We start from the raw sequence: 17,837 nt of genomic DNA on the forward strand, positions 1-17,837 counted from the left end.
TGCTCCTTGGGCAGTGCCAGCCCCCTGCCTGGGCCAGCCAGCCCAAGGCACCAAGCTGCAAAGTGCTCTGTTAGAGGGGGAACTGCAAGGTTCTGCCAGGAGTGGTGGCTGCTGGGTCCAGGAAGGGGATTTGTCATTGCTTGTCCTGGGACTGCTTGACTGAGGGGAGATATTTAGAATTGCCTTAGAGGCAGAGGAATGGAGACACTAAATGACTTGTCTGGGTCCCATGGGAAGGCTGTGTCACCAGCCACCTGCTTCTCTCATTGCCCACTTCAGAGGATGATTTCCTCATTTTCTGGGGCTCTGTCTCAAAGGACTTCAATTTCTGTGTAGTTTTCTTGGGATACTTTTGTGCTTTCCAGTTGCCTTTTTTTTTAAATTATATTTCTGTTGTTGAGCTGTATGGGATATCCTATGAACTCCTCAGCCCTTTCCTAGGTGGCTTCCACTGTTTTTCCATGCTTTAATTTATGATGGGATTCTTTTTCATCTCCCTTGTGTGGTTTCCAGACCTCTCTCTGTTAGCTTGGTTGCTTTGATAAAAGTAAAATGTTCAGAGGTTTGAGAGCTTGTGTTCTCTTGTTGTGCTCTGTATGCCCAGAAAATGAGATGAGGCCATTTGGACCAGGATATCAGCATTGTGGATTCCACAGGATGGTATTCTTGTCCAGAAACTGGCAGTGTTTTTCTTCCTTCCCACAACTGAAGGATTTTGTTGTTTCCTTGCTTTTGTTTTTCATCCAGTATGATCTGAATCACAGAGGCTTAAACCTGTGAGGCTGGTTCTCTTGGGCAGCTTTACCAAACCCTGCTAAGACTTTTTTTCTACAAATGATTGTCAGACTTCACTTTAGAGAAACAATACCAGGAGCCTCATAAGGGATAGTACTGCCCTTAGAGGGGAATTAAGCCATCTGCAATGATTGTTTCTTTTAAGAGCAGCATGACTGTAAGATCAGTGCCCACCTGTTTTATAGGCTTTACAGAGACTGCCACAAACACGATTTTATACCTTGACAGAAGTGGGGTTTATTGGTGTTTCAGCTGCTTCATTTCTCTGCCACCCTGTTAGGAGACTCCATTCAGGTGCTGGCAGCATAACCTTCCCCTCTTCGGCCATCAGCTACTGCTAGAAAACAAGCTGTGCCAGTCTTCTTCCAGATTTAATATGACACCATCCCAAAGAGGACCTCCTTTTCCTTTTGCTGTGTGGCCCTGGGGCCTCCTCCCTGCTGCACTTCAGCCTGTCTGGGTGCAGGACACCAGACCCAGACGCCCTTTGCACCCTTTGCTGCTGGTGGTCCCAGAGGACAGGATGATACTGATGGAATGAACTGAGTTTTGAAAAACAAACTCATTAAAATCTCATCCCTGAGCTGCATCCCCAAAGCTTCAGGTTAAATTTAAAAACTTGGACCACCTCTCCCTCAAATTCAGGAGGTGCTTCAGCACTTGGTCATGCAGGTTGATCCTGTACAAAACATGACATTGTTCCCAGACTGAGTAGGTTCACCATGCAGATGCTCCTTCTCAGAAGAAGGAGCTGCTATGTGCTCTTTGCAAAGCATTTATTACTTTTATATTTCATTATTCCCCATCTTCTATTCATGCAATTAATATAAAAAAGAGGGAACACAATGACTCAGAGGCCATCTGCTCTCTCCTCTTCTCTTTGAGACAGCCTTACCTGTCTGAGAGATTTCTTGCCTTGCCTCCTCTTACCAAAGCCCCAGTTTCAGATTAGTTGCAGTAAATGTTATCTCCACTGAGAAAACTGGTGGTGTTATTTCTTTCCATTCTTTCTGGCCAGAACAAGCTTGAAGTAGAAGACAAGTAAATTAATTGTTGAAGAGGCAGATCTTTATTAGTCCAGAAAGTGGGAAGGTAGAACTTCTGACCCTCTAAAATTATAAATTATAGGTTTTTAGTGGTGCGATTATTGGCTTTTCAGGTTAATTGTCATGATTTCACCTGCACCTATTTAAAGAAGACAACCCTAAACCAGATGTTCCACCTACTGCCATCACTAACTTCTACCAGCTTAAGACACATGGCCAGCAGGCTGCAGTCCCACAGATGACTGCAAAGGCTGGCCAGGCTGCTCCTTTTGGCAGGTGGGTTCCAGTTACTGGCCATCATGTTTGTGTGCTAGTGCTGTAAACAGGACCCCTTCCTGAAGGAACTTGGACTGTAGTGAAGAATCTGAGCAGTTTCTTGGAAAAGCACTGCTAATTTATGAAAAGAACATTGCGATCCTGCCAGGAAAGGGCCATTTTCCAGGAAAGATGCCAGTGCCTTTGCTGCCAGTGTTTGGGTTGGTCCTCAAAGTTGCAGCAGGTGATACAAGGAGTCAATGACCACTAGAGGTGAGAACTGGGAACAGAAGTCACTTTAGGACTTGAACAACTCACCCAATAATCTGCAGAATTTTTCAGCTCTGTCTAACTGGTGTTTGAGTGGCATGAAGTCTCAGCAACACTGTAGTTATGTTTATTACTTGCAATCTAGAAAAGATTTAAGTGATGATTGGAACAGCTTTGGATAATTCACATCCCATTCCATGCTCTAATGGATGTAATATAAATGTTATACCCAAACCCAATCACTGCCAAGGAGAGTGAATGAACTCGGCAGACGGCACATCGCTCCTTTCAAACCAGACAAACCATTGCTCAGAATTCATTTACAATTTTTAGATGCAATCTTTCAGAAAAGCAAGCTGCAAAGTAAAGGTGCAACAAGCAAGGCTCTTCAAAGCACCAATTCAAGGGCTTCCTTGGGGTGGCACAGGATGGGGAGGGCAGTGCATGGGCTGCCTCTCACTACCTGGGTTTTACAGCCGCAAGTGTTCCTTCACTCACCATCAGCTGGTTCCTCATTTTCTGTAGAGTATCAGGAGCACAGTGTGGCATTTTCACAACAGTGTTGCTTGCAGCCATCTTGAGAATCCAAACATAGCTTTTTTAGGGGTAGAAGGTAAAGAAATCACCCATGAATTTGAAGGAAGGTCAGAATATCATTCAGCATTCAGAGCTCCTCTCTGGTCTTGAAAACATCCTCTCTCTTCTTGTGTGCCTGGGGCTGTGGCTCAGGATAGCAGAGCACAAGGTGCAGCAGACCTGATCAGCACTTCAGCCAGGGAGGGATGCCTGGCTGGCTCAGGAGATGTCAAACACTGGGCAAGACCTCCAACCACTGCAGTTTCACTGCTCAGGAGTGGCCCCGGCACAGGAGAGCTCCACAGGCTCTGCAGGCTACTTGGCCAGGACATCCATGTCCCCAGCAGCACTGTGGAGGGACATGTGCCATCTTACCCAGCAATACAGAGTTCATTTAAGAGGTGAAGCTAAGCAATTTAAGGCCAGTGGCAGTGGGGATCCTTCTGACAAAAGCAGATGGATGCTGGCTCCAAACATACAGTAAATATGGTCACCAGAACTGTCCTTGGCTAACAGAGCTCCCTGTGTATTTAACACTGCAGCTACCACAATGCACAATCCTGGGTATTGCCAACATGCCCTCATTCATTTTTCCCAGCAGCACAACAGCAGACAACCAAATCCTCTGGTTGGAGAAGTGTCATGGAAATGCAGGCACACATCCCTTGGGATGCAGCACTTACAGCAAAGCTGTTTGTGATTCCCTGTACTGGTACTGGCCCTTTGGGTGCCAGGAGAAGGTGAAATCACAGTGCCAAAGGCAGCCCTGGGTTCTGGCTGTGTCACACTGCATGGCATAGAACAGCTGTAACTCTGGTCTAGTATCTGGCTAGGCCAGATTTATTGCTGATTTGTGGCACCAGAGCAACATAAAGCCACAGGAGGCTTCTGGCAAATCTGTCCCTCCTAAGAGTCCAAATCTGTCCTTCCTAATGAAAGGTGACATCCTCCCTCTGCATCAGAGTTCTCACTTGGCCAAGCCCCACAGTCAGACCAAGGGCTCAGCCTCTGCAAAGGGCTCATTACCCTCCTGTCCAAATCTCAGTGATGTGAAGGAGCTGAGAGTCCATGGTGGCACCAGGTCTTGGTTAGTACATTATAAAGTGTTTTTTCACTTGTTTATAATTAAATAATAATAAATTCATTTTATAATTAAATAATCCCTGTTGGTTTTGCCTAATCCTTTTAGTTTAGGAAGCTGACATATTTGGAGCACTCTCACTTTTACAGCAAGAAATGTCTTCCTTTGTTCCTTATGACCAGAGCTGTTCCCTATGAACATCCCCGGGATTGCTGACATCAGCACAACCCAACCAAAACCATTATAACATCAAAGAGTTCAGATGTTAAACACTTGGGTTTCTAAAATCCACCTCACAGTGCCTCAGAGAAAGGCAAGAAGAATAAGGTGCAAACAAGTATTTTCTAAATCCAAAATGCTTCCTAAAATCCTCCTGGACAAAACTACTGAAAATGCTGAATTAATTGTTCCTGCTGGTGTCACTAGCTAATCCCCCCTAACTTCAGGGAAAGCACAGAGGGCAGCTTGCTGTGACACGTGGGACACGCCACACTTACCATGCTCTGAGAGGCAAAATACCTGAAGAGCACAGAGATTAGAGAATAACAAAACATTCTGAGCTGGAATGGACCCACAAGGACCAGTGAGTCCAGCTCTTAAATGAAAGGTCCATACAGGGACTGAACCCACAATCTTGGTCTTATCAGCACCCTGCTCTGACCAACTGAGCTACCCTCAGTGTGACCCTGAACAATGGCACCACTGCCTGGCAGTGCTTCCAGCCAAGCAGAGAAATCCCTCACTCACACACATCACACAGAACCACCAGCCTTCCCTGCCCTGCTGCAGGAGGAGAGGAGGTGATGCTGAATGCAGCCTCCAGTGCTACTGACTGGAGCTGAGTGGGCCAGAAGGCAAGTGGCCACTGCTGCATCCCCGAGCCAGCCTGCACAGGCACAGGGCTGTGCAGGGACTGACAAAGGCAGAAATCAAGTCCAGGCTCTCTGCTTAATTTGACAGGATACCATAAAAAATATCACTAACAACCATCTTGGTATCATTAAAATATAAAGATAGAAACAATCTAGGAAGATACAGCAAGTCCAGCACTACTCTCTAGAGGGCATCGCCCGAGGTTAAAGACCCATCTAAATCAAATAAGGCACTTTATTCCCCCAAGCTGTATAAATCCCAGCCTGATCTGTAACTATTGAATGGACTTTTTGTCAGATCTTGTTACTGAAATAACTTCTGAATAGATACAAAACCTGCGGGTGAGTGCATCGTCCAAAGGCTCTGCCCTTGCTCAGATCAGATCATCCAGCTGCCTGTTGCAATTTACCAATTTAGCAATGTTTCTGTGCCATGGCTTCATGTTTTGTGACACACCCACACTGAGGGATGGGGAAGACTTTGCTTGGAAATGGGCTCCTTATCCAAACCCACTACATTTGTTTAAAGACTACAGTTGCCTGGCACCTCAAGGAGGAGTGAAAGAGCCCTGAAAATACATCAAAAACCCACATGGTCAATCCCTGCTCCTTCTTGTCAATCACTACTTCCTACCTTCTGTATCAAAAAGTGATCTTTGGTATTCCACACTGAACATTCAATATTCAATGAAAAAATGCAAAAAGCACTGGGCATTTCTTTTTTAAATAACGAGCCCCCTTGGTTGCTCTTTGCTACCATTTCAGACCCACACCACTTTTTCCCTGCCCTGTATTACCAGCAGTTGCACATTTCCAAGAGTCAACATTTGAGGGATTGAAATGCTTTATGGGTGGGCAGAGGAAGGGATAAAAGGGAAAGCCATCTAGCTGGGAAAGACAAAGAGCTTGCACAATTAGAAAATTTAAAACTCAGCACCTCAAGCCCTATATATCCCCCAGGCACCTAAAAGAAATATGCTGCATGTTGATGGCTGGGGTAGTGCTTGGAGGCAGAGCAATAAATCCCCTGGCAGTGGATGTTTTTCCTCAACAGCAGAGCCAGCAGCAGTTCCCTTTGCTCAAGACCCTGTGGCCCTGAGTGATGGTGAGGAGTATCCTGGGGCTGCAGCTCCCTGGCTGCCAGGGGATGGATTTAGCTCCTGCTGAGCACTCAGTAGCTGCAATAGTTGTCCATAACAGAACTTTGTTATAGTCTCCATTATTGGGCAGGAGTAACCTGCCATTACAGGTTGGAGCATCCAGTTTATCCTTGTGGAATGTGAAGCGTTTTTCCTTTGGTCACCAGGTATACATTTTAAATTAGGGTGTTTGAGGGCATGATCTCATTGCATCATCTATAAACACTCTGTGCACACCTCTACAGACTCAGATGTGTTACCAGGTGAGGCTGCAGGTCCTTCTGCTCTCTGCAGAGTCTGCAGCCTGTGTTTGGCAGCAGCAGTGTCTCTATGAAAGAATATTTACACGTTTCACAAATGTAGCTCAAACAAATTAAACTCTGTACTAACAGGATCATAATTTAAGAGAAGTGCCAAGTGCTAATGCAATAATACAGGCTGACTGGATTAGGAAATACAAGCCGTAACAAGCCACTGCAGCTCGTTCACAGCAGTGCCTGACACTTGAGGTATGGATGTGAGAGGGTGGAAGAAGAGCAAAGGAGGGCAGGTGCCCAACATTGTGCTCAAACCTACAAATCTGAGAGAGCAGCATGGAGCTTTCCTGCCACTGCTTGGGTCCTTTCTAACCTGGATGGTATGAGCAAGAGACTCAACTTACCTTGCATGCTGGCTATCCCCTCACCTTCTCTTTCTCTTGTCTCTAGGCACATCCATTTCCCCCCATCTTTATTTTCTTCTTGAAACGGCTTCTTCTGTGACTCCTGCTCTTGACTCCTCAGCAGGCTGCAGGTGGGTGCTGCTTAGTCCCAAGGCTAGTCCACAAGACATTCGAGGAACAGCTATGTTGTGTACAAAAGCTAGAGGCACTCAGCCCATGGTTACAGTCCCAGCAGCACAGAGAAATCCACAGAGCAGCACCAGTGCCTGTGTCCACGTGAGCAGAATGCTGAAACGTTAGAGTCACTTTGAAGAAGAAGAAAGGCATTTACTTTTCCCTTTGTATGTTAAATGACAGCAGCTAGTATTAAAGAGAAACAACCAAGCCCAGACCCCCAGGGAGACATACAAAGGAAGGGTCCTGCTCCTGCTGCTGGGAGCTCCACTTCCAGCTGATGGTTTTCCTTTTTTCCTTTTCCAGTACCACAGAGCCTTCTGCTTTGACTTTTCCCATACTGATACTTACAGTGCAGGAGAAATGACTCATGTAAGCAATCTATGGAAATTAACTGTTAAGCACCACCTATCAAAAGGAGTGCATAATTAACAAGTCTTTAAGATTTCTTGTGGCCATAAAGGCAGGACATGGCGTCTAGGCAGGAGCCCCAGGTCTGCCACAATTAATGCTGCACAAACAGGTCTCCTTGCACACTCAGGTCTGAGATGGCTTTGGCAAGGCAGCAAAGCCAGTCTCCACGATGCTAAAGGTTATACTGGCAAAACTAAACAGTTCCACATTCTTGGACACCAGTGGTTCTGACTCCACCAACTCCTTCCCAGCATAGGCAACCTACTCTTTCCAAATTATAGTGCTGCTTCTCCCAGTTCCATTTCCAGGAAAACACCCCCAACAAACTGCACAACAGCACTGCTGTTTCTGCAAACCAGAGCAGGCTCTCTGCCCTTCTTGGCAGAGCTCTGAGATGCTCCAATGAACTCCTAGAGCATTAAGACTTCATCACTGCCACAAAACATACACAGTATTATTTCTTAATACGCTATAAAGTAATAGCTGTCAATTAAACCAATATTCTGGTGTCTTCCTTTTAAAGCATTATTTTGCTTTGTCACTAATTTGCACAATACAGTAATTTCATATTACTTTCCCAGCTCTGAGCATGAATTAGCTCTGTGTTACTGTCACTGGCTCTGATCAGCCATTTTATCTTTTTCCAGCTCATAACGCAGGCCTATAGTATGGATGACAAGGAAATTCATGCTGATGAACATAATTTCAAACAAATGGCTCAAATAAATCGTGCTGCATCTTTTTAAGATAGCCATTTCCCCAAATGTCCTCTTTTATGCACGACGTGTTTGGCAATGGTGCTCTTTAGGCATCAGGTATCATCTAAAATAAAGCATAACAGATTTCTTCTAAAAATATGCCACTTAAAAAAGTTATGCTGCAAATGCTAACGGCTGTGCTGAAAATGTATCAAACCAAAACAGCACACAGACACAGGGGAACAGATCCCATCTGCTAATGACCACACTCACAGCTCTGAAGGTCTTGGGAATGGAATATTGTATGGAGCACAGCTCTGAGGGCAGAACTCAACTAGCAAACTGGAAAAGCAATTCTCTGATTAAAAAGAAACAATTGGAAAATGAAATAATTTACATTGCATGTCATTTCTCTGGTGTAGTCCAAAAGAGGTATCAGCCTAAAAAAGAATATATTAAAGAAATTAAGTCAAGTAAGTAGCAGGGAATCTTGGCAGGCAAAGCTGATGAGAAGCTGCATTCAAACATTCTCCTTCCACGTTGGTTGCCATTAAATGTTACCATGAAGGTATAAGAATACAAGAAATTTATCAACAGCAGAACTATGGAAATTTATCTTAGCAGGAAATTGTTCCTATGCAACTGAATAATTAGTTTCACTTAAGTCACTCAGGCTGTGACCGCCATCTGCATCCCCTTTTGTCTAATTCTTGTTAAATCCCTATTCAGCCATAACTCAGCTCCAAGATTATAGGACTGTATAATAAACAAAATAATTAGTTTCCAAACTTGTAATACACTGCAACATATTTCCTGGAATATGTTTTTTTTTACAACTGCTATTTTGTATTCTCTCATGATTGAGAACTTTCAGTTTGCATGTATAAGAGCATTTGAAGAGAGGATAATTTTGCCATGAAACTAAATTCAAGCTCATTTCGGAGAGCTAAGTGAATGAGTTTTGATGCACGTACCAGAACGTCTGCATCAGCCAAGTCAGCCCACATGTATTGACATGCATCCCAGAGAAATTATGTACGGATGGAGCATATTCCCCTTCAGACTTGTTAAATAAGGACCACTACTGAAATTGGGTCATTGCCTTTGCCAGGGCAGTACCAACACTGGCACCCTCTGCACACACCAGCACTGGCACAGACTGCTAGCACTGAACACAAGACACATATCAGCTGAGGCCTTTAAAATAAACTCATTAAAATGGCACAATCTCTTAAGTCTTGAATTACAAGTGAACCCCAGGAGCATGGAATGCCCACAGGCCTAACCTTGCACTCTGCAAACCAAGAGATTCAAAGTCTGCAGAAAGCCAATTGAATACCTTTCATTTTTCCCACTGCAAGACCCAAAAATCCTTGTGAAAATGGAAGTCACTGTTTAATTTTCCAGAGGTGGTGAGATACGGTAACGAGACAAACTCACAACTCAGAAGGATTCCTCTCGGAGCACGGGCACACCGCATGCCAGAGCGCAGGGAGCACGAGCAGGGAGGGCGGCCGGGTCCTTTGCAGTACAACGATGGCACTGGCACAAGCAAACAGGCTCATACTCACCTCTGGCCTTCAGCAAGAGCTAAAGTATCAGTCACAGAGGAACTCAGCTTAAGAAACCGGCACCAGCAGTCTGCCATGACTCACATCTACACACAACCCATTGCACAACCCACTGCCAGGAGGCAAGAAGTGGCTGATTGCCAACTGGGGGCAGCGATTTCCCAAGCCCGGGTCTCTACTGGGGAAGCTGAGAGAGGAGTCTGTCAGCTCAGCCAGTAGAGAGAGCTGCCCCGAGTGAGCAATGGAGGGCAAGGTCTGTATCTGCACCTCAGGCACCTGCACCACCCCATCCTCATTCCCCCAGCTGCCACCTCCTTTAAGGTAAAAGGGAAAAAAGTAACAGTTTGCAGTGACTCCTCTGAATGACCTACAAATGAAGCTGTGCTCATATAAACAATTAACTGGAGAGATGGGATGAGATGATGGGGGCAACTTCTGGTGGGAGGACAGTGAGGAGAGAGAGGCCAGCAAGACTCTTGGAGCTGCAGTGCACAAGGGGCAGCACCAGAACTCATCTTTCCTGAGAGGGCAGTGGGGCTCCTCCTGGGCTGGGGCAGGGCCTGGCCAGTGATGGGGATGTGCTGCGAAGGCTCTGCCTGTCTGCTGCCACGGAGCCACACTGCAGTGTGCAGGGCTCAGGGCCTACAGAACTACCTCAAAAGAAGAGCCACTTTGTGACAAAAAAGCCCTTTGCTTTACCACACCTCTAGAAACAGCCACTAACCCCTTCCCCACCTCCCTTAGCTTTGTCTTCTGCGGGAGGTCTTCTACCTCCCATGTTCTCCTCTTTGGGGACTTCTGCCAGCTAAGCTGTGCCCCAAGAGCTGGTGACTATAGCTCAAACCCCTCACCTATAGCTCAAAGTCCTTCACCATGGCGTGCTACAACAAACTGCAGACAGACATCACTTGGGACTAAACCAGCAAAACACACATTATTGTGTTTGCTCCCCTTCCCTCTTCTCTGGGTTCCAACTGAGGTTACCCCAGACTCCACTCCCTCAACATTGCCTGACCAGGCCAAGGGCCTGCCAAATAGCATTGTTCTTTGTAAAACATCTTCCAGCACAAGCAAAAATAGAAGGATGGCCCTGCCCTAACTGTAGCCATTTAAAAAGCCCTCTTTAGTTTCCTTAGGGCTGTAAGTGTTATTGGCTGGGTTTAATTCAATGAACTTGAAGCAATGAAGTTCACTGAAGCTGGTTTGTATGAAGAGTTTTTTTTCAGGGAGGCAGCATTAGACAATGAGGTGCTGGATCCCAGGAGGATATTAAACATTTAATATACTGGCAAATATGACATATAAAAATGTTTTGTGAAGGATGAGCAGCAGAGCTAAAAAGCATAAAAAAGCTTGTGCTCATCTCCAGGCTGCTGCTGAGCACTGCAGACCTCCAGCTACTGAATCAATCCAAATTCAAGAGCTTTTCCTTCCTTTAATATTACACAGTGGCTTTTGCTAGCAGTAGACATGACGAGCTGAGCAATTTCCTATATAGCCAACTGTATGCAACTCTTATGAATAGATTGTAGCAGTAATTTGCAGTAATTGTCCGAAACTGCAGTTTACTGTTATTATTGATTTTGGACCAAATCTGAAGCATTTTTATTGCAGAGATTAGGAGTTATTGCTCCCTAAAGATGTGGTTTTACTAGATGTAGGAGAGTGTCACTATAAAAATGAATTTCAATACTTTTCAGTATAACAATGTCATTTAAATTAATTTTCTTGGTAATTCTTGCACCCACAGTGATCAACAACACCCAGCCAACTCTAGCTATAGCTTATCCTCACTGGGTTAAAGACTGCAGAAAAGGATTGCCAGTCCTACAGGGCAAAGCTGGCAGGAGGAAAGCACACTAGTTAACATTTGCAATACATGAGCTCACTGAAGTAACTTTGTGAAGGTGCAGTACAGGCTGCCTGGAAGGCTGGGGGAAGCCTCAGCTCAGCAGAAGGCAGTGATAAGGCTGCCACGACTGCCACCAGAGCCAGATTTGAGTCCACATCGGTATCAAAGGCATGTCAAACACAGACTCAGGGCTCCTGCACAGGAGTGTGCAGAAGACTGATCACTGCTGAACAAAAGGTGACATCTGAATGCTCCAGGCAACATTTCCAAAACCTTCCCAAAAGGCCAAAGGAAAGAGGAGCTCTTTCACCCAGGTCTGTGCTGGCACAGCTGGTCCTGGCAAAAAAAAGTCTCATAAACCCTTGCTCTCAAGGGTTGGGACAGTGACCAGAGGTGATCACCAGTTTCTTGTACAATTACCTCACTGACTTACTTTGCATAGGTCTCACCAACACTAGGCTTTCTATCTGTTAGTTAAATAAGGTTTCCAAGCTCGAACAAACCCGCTGATGATATTAAATAAGACTGTTTCTTTGAAAGAGCTACTGAACAAGAAATCAGAGGTATTTTTCCCCACCAGAATTAGTGAAATAATTTTCATCTGCTTTCTTTTTGAGTTTTTTTTCTTGAGAAGCAAAATAACAGCCTTGCCGATTACTCTTTGCTAAGGTACCCGATTGTGGTGACATTGAGGCTGACCTTGGAGTCACCTCCCCCGCTGCCGCACTCTCCTTTGTCGTACCACCATTTGTTTTTCAATTTGTCCAAGAGGCCTTGCTCATTCAGTTTTAATACTGCCAGGTTAACAGCATTTCTTGAAACGATAAAACATAACTTGTAAGAAAAAATGCACAAATGCTTAGGATAATCGTAACGTATAAAAAAAGGAGCACAAGAGGACAAATTGGCTAAAATTTCACAGAACGTGGAGCTATCAAAATGTCTGTACAGCAAATACAGGGTTAAATATTGGAAGGTGGCATGGAGGATAACATTTGCTCAAAACTGAAGTGTGCGGGATGGGGAAATCGTCTTTGAGAAAAAAAGTAACAACACCACATCATGCAGTTAACATTCGTCACATATGGCAGGTTAACTTGGCTTTTACCATTTAAATTGAAAAAGCCATTGAACTGTAAAATTAAAACAGCAACAAACAATCAGAGAGGACAACACGAAGAGAACACAAAAAATGGATGCATTAAATAAATGAAACCATAATTTACCGTCTTATTTAACTCCATGGAATATTGAAGATTTTAAACTTTTAAGTTACCTCAAAATCCACAAGAAAGAAAATGACAACACAATACATCAGGGTAGGTGGAATACTATAACAACATGGATATTGTTATATTATTCCACCCACCTTAATGCTGAGCCTTTGGGGGTTGCTACACCATAGCCCTTGGAATCCAGGTTGCCTCCAACTTTCATGGTGTCGCAGGGCTTGCGCTGCTCGATGTACTCGTTCATCGTGGACTCCAGTAGGAAGGCAAACTTGCCCTTGGACTTCCTCACCCTGGCCACCCCGTCCGCCGTCGTCTTGGTGAACACCGAGGGCTCTGCCGACTTCATGTACGACCACATTTTCTCATAGACAGCTATTTTTGACCTCTGGGAGAGATGAAAGGAAGGAAATGAACAGTCATGTTGGCAAGACTGAGCTCCTTGGGCTTAGCTGGCTTGGAGGTATAATGACACCCTGTAGCTGATTAGGGCTAACAGATCAAAGAAGTCAAGGTAGCTTGGAGAGAGATACATTGCCCCCTGAACAAAGACCAAAAGACAAAATGTTTGGGGAGGGAGAAGCAAATCTCAGACATTTATTTACTCATTGCTGAGTAACTGGCAGCCTCAGAATGAGCAACGGTGTGTGCCTATCCCAGCCCCAGCTCCTGTTCTGTGCTGGGTTTACCTACCCATGTGCTGCTCTGCTACTGAACCAGAGGGAGGATGAGAAATCCCAGCTCATCCATCTTGGCCAACAGATGCCAAAGGAGCCTCTCCCTCTTCACACAAGTCTTCAGCATTGTTTTTTTTTTACACTAATTGCAGCTAGGAAGGGCTGGCAGTTGCCTATTACAAGTTTTCAGTAAGGCAGGAGTGTGCTTTTCACAGTGGCAATGGCAGGTCTCTGATATAGGAGACCATGACATTCTAGTGGCTGCCAACAGAGATGCTCAAACAAGGGATATAAACAGTAATTACAAAATGTTTTATGAATCAATAGTCAAATATTCAAAATTTGTTTTCCCATTTTCCTAAAAGACAGCAAATACAAATATTAGCAATAAGCTGAAAAAATCACTGGTTAACTGCCTGTCACCCATCTATATTTTTTCCTGATTTGCCTGTTCTGAGACTGAGCAAAACCTAACAGCCTCTAGCTCAGCATACAAGCTTTGTAAACCTTGAAATGTTGAGGAATGTGTTACTTCCCCTTCTCACTCTTCTCCACCAGTAACATTTAAGCCACCCTCAGATCTCAAAGCCACCTCCAGACTGTCAAGAATTTGTATCCTGGACTACCAGTTAAACTTTCCTGCTTGGTCAACAGAAAGCAGTAATGCAAACTGCATTTCTCCAAAGTCTAGAAATCCCAAAGATTTATATAAGGCTTTCAGTCCAAGTTGTGGGTACCTTGAATTTATGCCTCATATTCCTTGCCAGTTCCCTGTCCACAGCTTTCCCTGCAGAATAGGAATGAAGGAGGCAGTAGCTAAATCTAGTTCAAATTTAGCAACCTTGTGGTGGAAGACTGCTAATGTCCATCAGCTTGATGATCAAGACATGCTTCCTCCTCATCCAGGACAATTTAATGCATTTTGAGTAATGTAATGCTTAACAACCAGCCTCCAAACACTTCACAGGGAGTAAGCCCTGCCTGCCCTGCTCCTCAGATTAACTTGCTCAGCTGGTGCTGCTACAGTGGATAGAGAGGAGCATGGAGGGCAGCATTTTATTTCATCCTTCCTGATGAACTGAAAAACAACTGAAAATGCAAACCAATTAGAATCAGCCCATCTGACGACAGGAAACATGGCCCATCTGACGACAGAGAGACAACAATCAAGAGGGGCTGGCTGGGTGGTGGCTGGGTGAAAAACAAGTCAGAGAGAGCATCACTTAACTAAAGAGGGGCTGTACAGCTGTGTTTGCCCAGCATCAGGACAAAGAGGGATGTAACTGGGGTCTGAAATGGTCCTTACCCAGCTGAAAGAAGGAATCTGGATTTTCCTGACTTTCCCCTGCAACACTAAACACTGAATAGCCTGAGATGAGGACAGTGGCTCTGAATTTGAGAGTTGAATGTGATAGCTCAGCCCCTGCAGGGAGTGCTAAGCCTCAGCTGACTGCAGGACCATGGATCCTGCCCAAGAAGGGAATCTCACTGGGGCTCAGGGCCAGGCTCCCATGGGCTGGCAGCCAGAACACCCTGATAGCCACACCCTGATAATCACTGCCTGCTCAAGGTGCCCTCTGCGAGCACACTGACTTGGTGCTCCTGCTTTTCCAACAACCCACTTAATGGATGTGGGCATTTCCTCATCTCCTGCCCTGCTGGGAGCTGCCCAGAGCTGGGCACTGCATGGCTCCCAGGAACCTGCCAGAGGGGCTGTGGGGATTCCAGGGATACCAGAAGTAGTGTCTCCCTGTGCCCTGTGGGCAGCAGAGCAGGTGACAGCTCTGTACCTATGCAGGTGGCAGCACAGGCAGAGTCCCAGGCACTGCCCCTGGCCAGCCTGCCAGCCCTTCTTGTGCAGCTCTCTTGGGCACGAAGGGAACATAAAACAGCCTGGATGGCCAACACAGAGACTGCAGGAGCAGTGGCAATCCTGGCGTGTCTTAGTTTCAAGGTTCTCTGCCTTACAACCTTCATCTTCTTTTAACATAAATAATACAAACACACCTGGCCATTTATATTTGCAAACAGGCACCCAAGGGACAAAAGGAAGGTAGAAAACCATCTTTACTCTTTATACCTCTCAGCAAGCTGATCTCGTGTGCCTTCCAAATTGTGCATGCTCTACGTATGCTTTTGCTTGTTTTCCTCTGCAGAGTGTGCCTTTAATTACCCAGATAAACCAGATTTCTTTTCCTTTCAATCTTTTAACTCACATGTGAATACCTGTCTGTCATAAGTTCTTTCATACTCTTTCCACCTGGCCTGACTACCTGAAAGCAATGGCCAGTACATCTGTGCATTGTTAATAATCCCAGTTATCTCTGAGTGCCAACAGCATGCACAGGGCTGCACATGGTCCACAAAGCATGTTCCCTGCTCCAAGGGTAAAGGGTGAAAATCATCATTCACGCTTCAGAAAACCAAATTCTACAACTGAAAACCTGATCTCTTTTCAACTTCAACAAATAGCCTAAGCTTTATAGTCTGTTGCCTTCATTTAACTCTTCTGGATGATGTAGTTAAAAATCAGTTCCCATTTCTATATGGTCATTGTCCACCTCTTCTTCTGCCAAGTGGGATTTTCATAATATCTTGTTATCATCAAATTAACTAAATAAGAATAGCAATCTGATCTGGTAGAAGTAGACAAAAATTCAAGCTAGAAACAAACAAAGCATGTGTTGACTGGGATAGGTTAATCTAAAATGCATGTATTGGTTTTGGAGCACAGTCTGGCTGAGGATCTCAGGGGTCCTGAGAGAGAGGACCAGGGATGTGATGGGCTCTGGCCATTGAGTCCTGCTTGGTTAGTGGTGATTTTTGCAGCCATTCACCCAGATTCCTAATAAGTGAAATAAATTACCTATGATGAGGCTGCTTGGAGAAAGGGACAGTGCCACCAGAAGAGCAGTGACACCTGCTCAGCAATGCTCAAAGGCATTTTCTGCTCCTAGAGCCATATTTTAAACCTGCTCAATGCCATGAAACAACCAGTTGATTAAAGCTGGTCAAAGATGCAACAGGATGAAATGACATAAAAATATTTTAGTAAATATTTTTTCCAATTGCCTCCACAAAACTCAACCACCCTAGAAGCCCCTAAAAGACTTTCAGAAAAGAAAAATGTCTTTCCTAACTATAAAGCTCCAAATTCTGTGTTGAAAGAACATTCTTACCCATCTGTCCTCCTCTGCAGACATTGACACTGCCTCTCCCAGCCCCCCTAGGAGTCTGACACCCATAAAAGGGGCCAGACAGCAGAAGCAACCACAGAGAAAGGATTTACACTCCTAAGTAAGGCAAGGTCTGACAGATCTGCACTGTTGCTAGAGTTCAGTGGCAGTAAAACATTCTCTCTGTCAATAAAGTGTTACTTTTAAAGAGATCCTTACGAAAAAAAAAACCTTAAAAGCAAAGATTTAAGCCAATTCAAAGCCCATAACTGTATTAACTCCCTATGCTCTGCAACTCCTGTTTCTTTGATATTGCTCTCCACAAGTCCACCACACACATTTCCTTGGGATTTCAAGGGGATATTATTATAATTTTTTTCTTAAAAGCAACATTTTCAGTGTTTCATCTAGGCCCTGAGACACATTAAAGCGTCTTCATTATCGCAGCCTTACTGCAGATATAAATAGAACTGGCCTTTGCTTTGTCAATAATGCTGGCTTTTTTTTTTCTTTATTTGGATATGTTTATGCAGAAATATAAGCCACAAACACCCCAGCCAAGGGTGCAGGCAGCTCCCTTCCATGTCAGCAGAGCCAGCAGCTCTTGTACCAAGGACTCACTTCACTTGGCCCGTTACTAATCAGCACCTAAATACACATTTCTTCTGGGTAGCAATGCATTCATTTGAAAAGAAGATGCCAATTCCATCAGTGCACAATTTTAACACTGTCTTTCATTCTAATTCTCCTAGTTTTGCTGTGTGGTTGACTCCAGCAGTGAAACGAAAAATCAGCCAGAGTGTGCATGGCCAGTCAGGGCTGGGTGAGTGACACAGGCAAGGGAAGGAGGCACATTTGCCTCTCAGTTGTAGCTATTTCTTCAATCCAGCATCTACAAATGTAGCTCCAGCTGGGCTAGACCTGATGCCTTGGTTTCACTTTCGTACATCCTAAATCACCTAGAGATACCTAGCAGACCCCAGCACACCTTGGACAATTCCTTGACACTGGTTAAATTTAGCTCTAAATATGAAGCCTTCTCCCAACGACTGAATTCCCTTCCCCCTCTGCAGACATCTGTCTCACACTTCTGCTAAAAGTGACATTGTGTCACCTCCTCCACTACTGAGTAGGGGTGAAGTTGCTGTATTTGAAGGAAGCAAGGCTGCTCCTTTCTAGTTAAAGAATGTTACAGAGATGCCCTTTATCTATTTTAGAACATTCAGCTCTCCCTACCACCTCCTCCACAACTTGAAGGTCTTCTTCAAAATGTCTCCTTGTGCACCCTGTTGGGATATTTTATTAAAAATTACTAAAATGGTCCTTAATTTCTTATGACAGGGACTAGGAA

The 17,837-nt window shown here is 44.8% G+C and overlaps 1 protein-coding gene across 3 annotated transcripts in view; it reads right to left on the reverse strand.

Annotated features, from left to right (window-relative positions):
- Positions 1-17,837, reverse strand: part of GRIA3 (glutamate ionotropic receptor AMPA type subunit 3) — a 141,594-nt gene that overhangs the window by 7,831 nt on the left and 115,926 nt on the right. For 2 of the 3 annotated variants that reach the window (XR_010029753.1, XM_063170602.1), the window contains exons 13-14: positions 12,774-13,021; positions 12,104-12,218 (exon numbers count right to left, since the gene is read on the reverse strand). Coding sequence is in view for 2 of the 3 variants with exons in the window: in XM_063170602.1 (XP_063026672.1) it covers positions 12,104-12,218; positions 12,774-13,021 (363 nt within the window). In the remaining variant the exon portion in view is untranslated. The remainder of the gene's footprint in view (positions 1-12,103; positions 12,219-12,773; positions 13,022-17,837) is intronic. The other variant, XM_063170603.1, reaches the window with a different exon arrangement.

This window comes from Melospiza melodia, chromosome 16, assembly GCF_035770615.1.
Source record: "Melospiza melodia melodia isolate bMelMel2 chromosome 16, bMelMel2.pri, whole genome shotgun sequence".
Taxonomy (NCBI): domain Eukaryota; kingdom Metazoa; phylum Chordata; class Aves; order Passeriformes; family Passerellidae; genus Melospiza; species Melospiza melodia.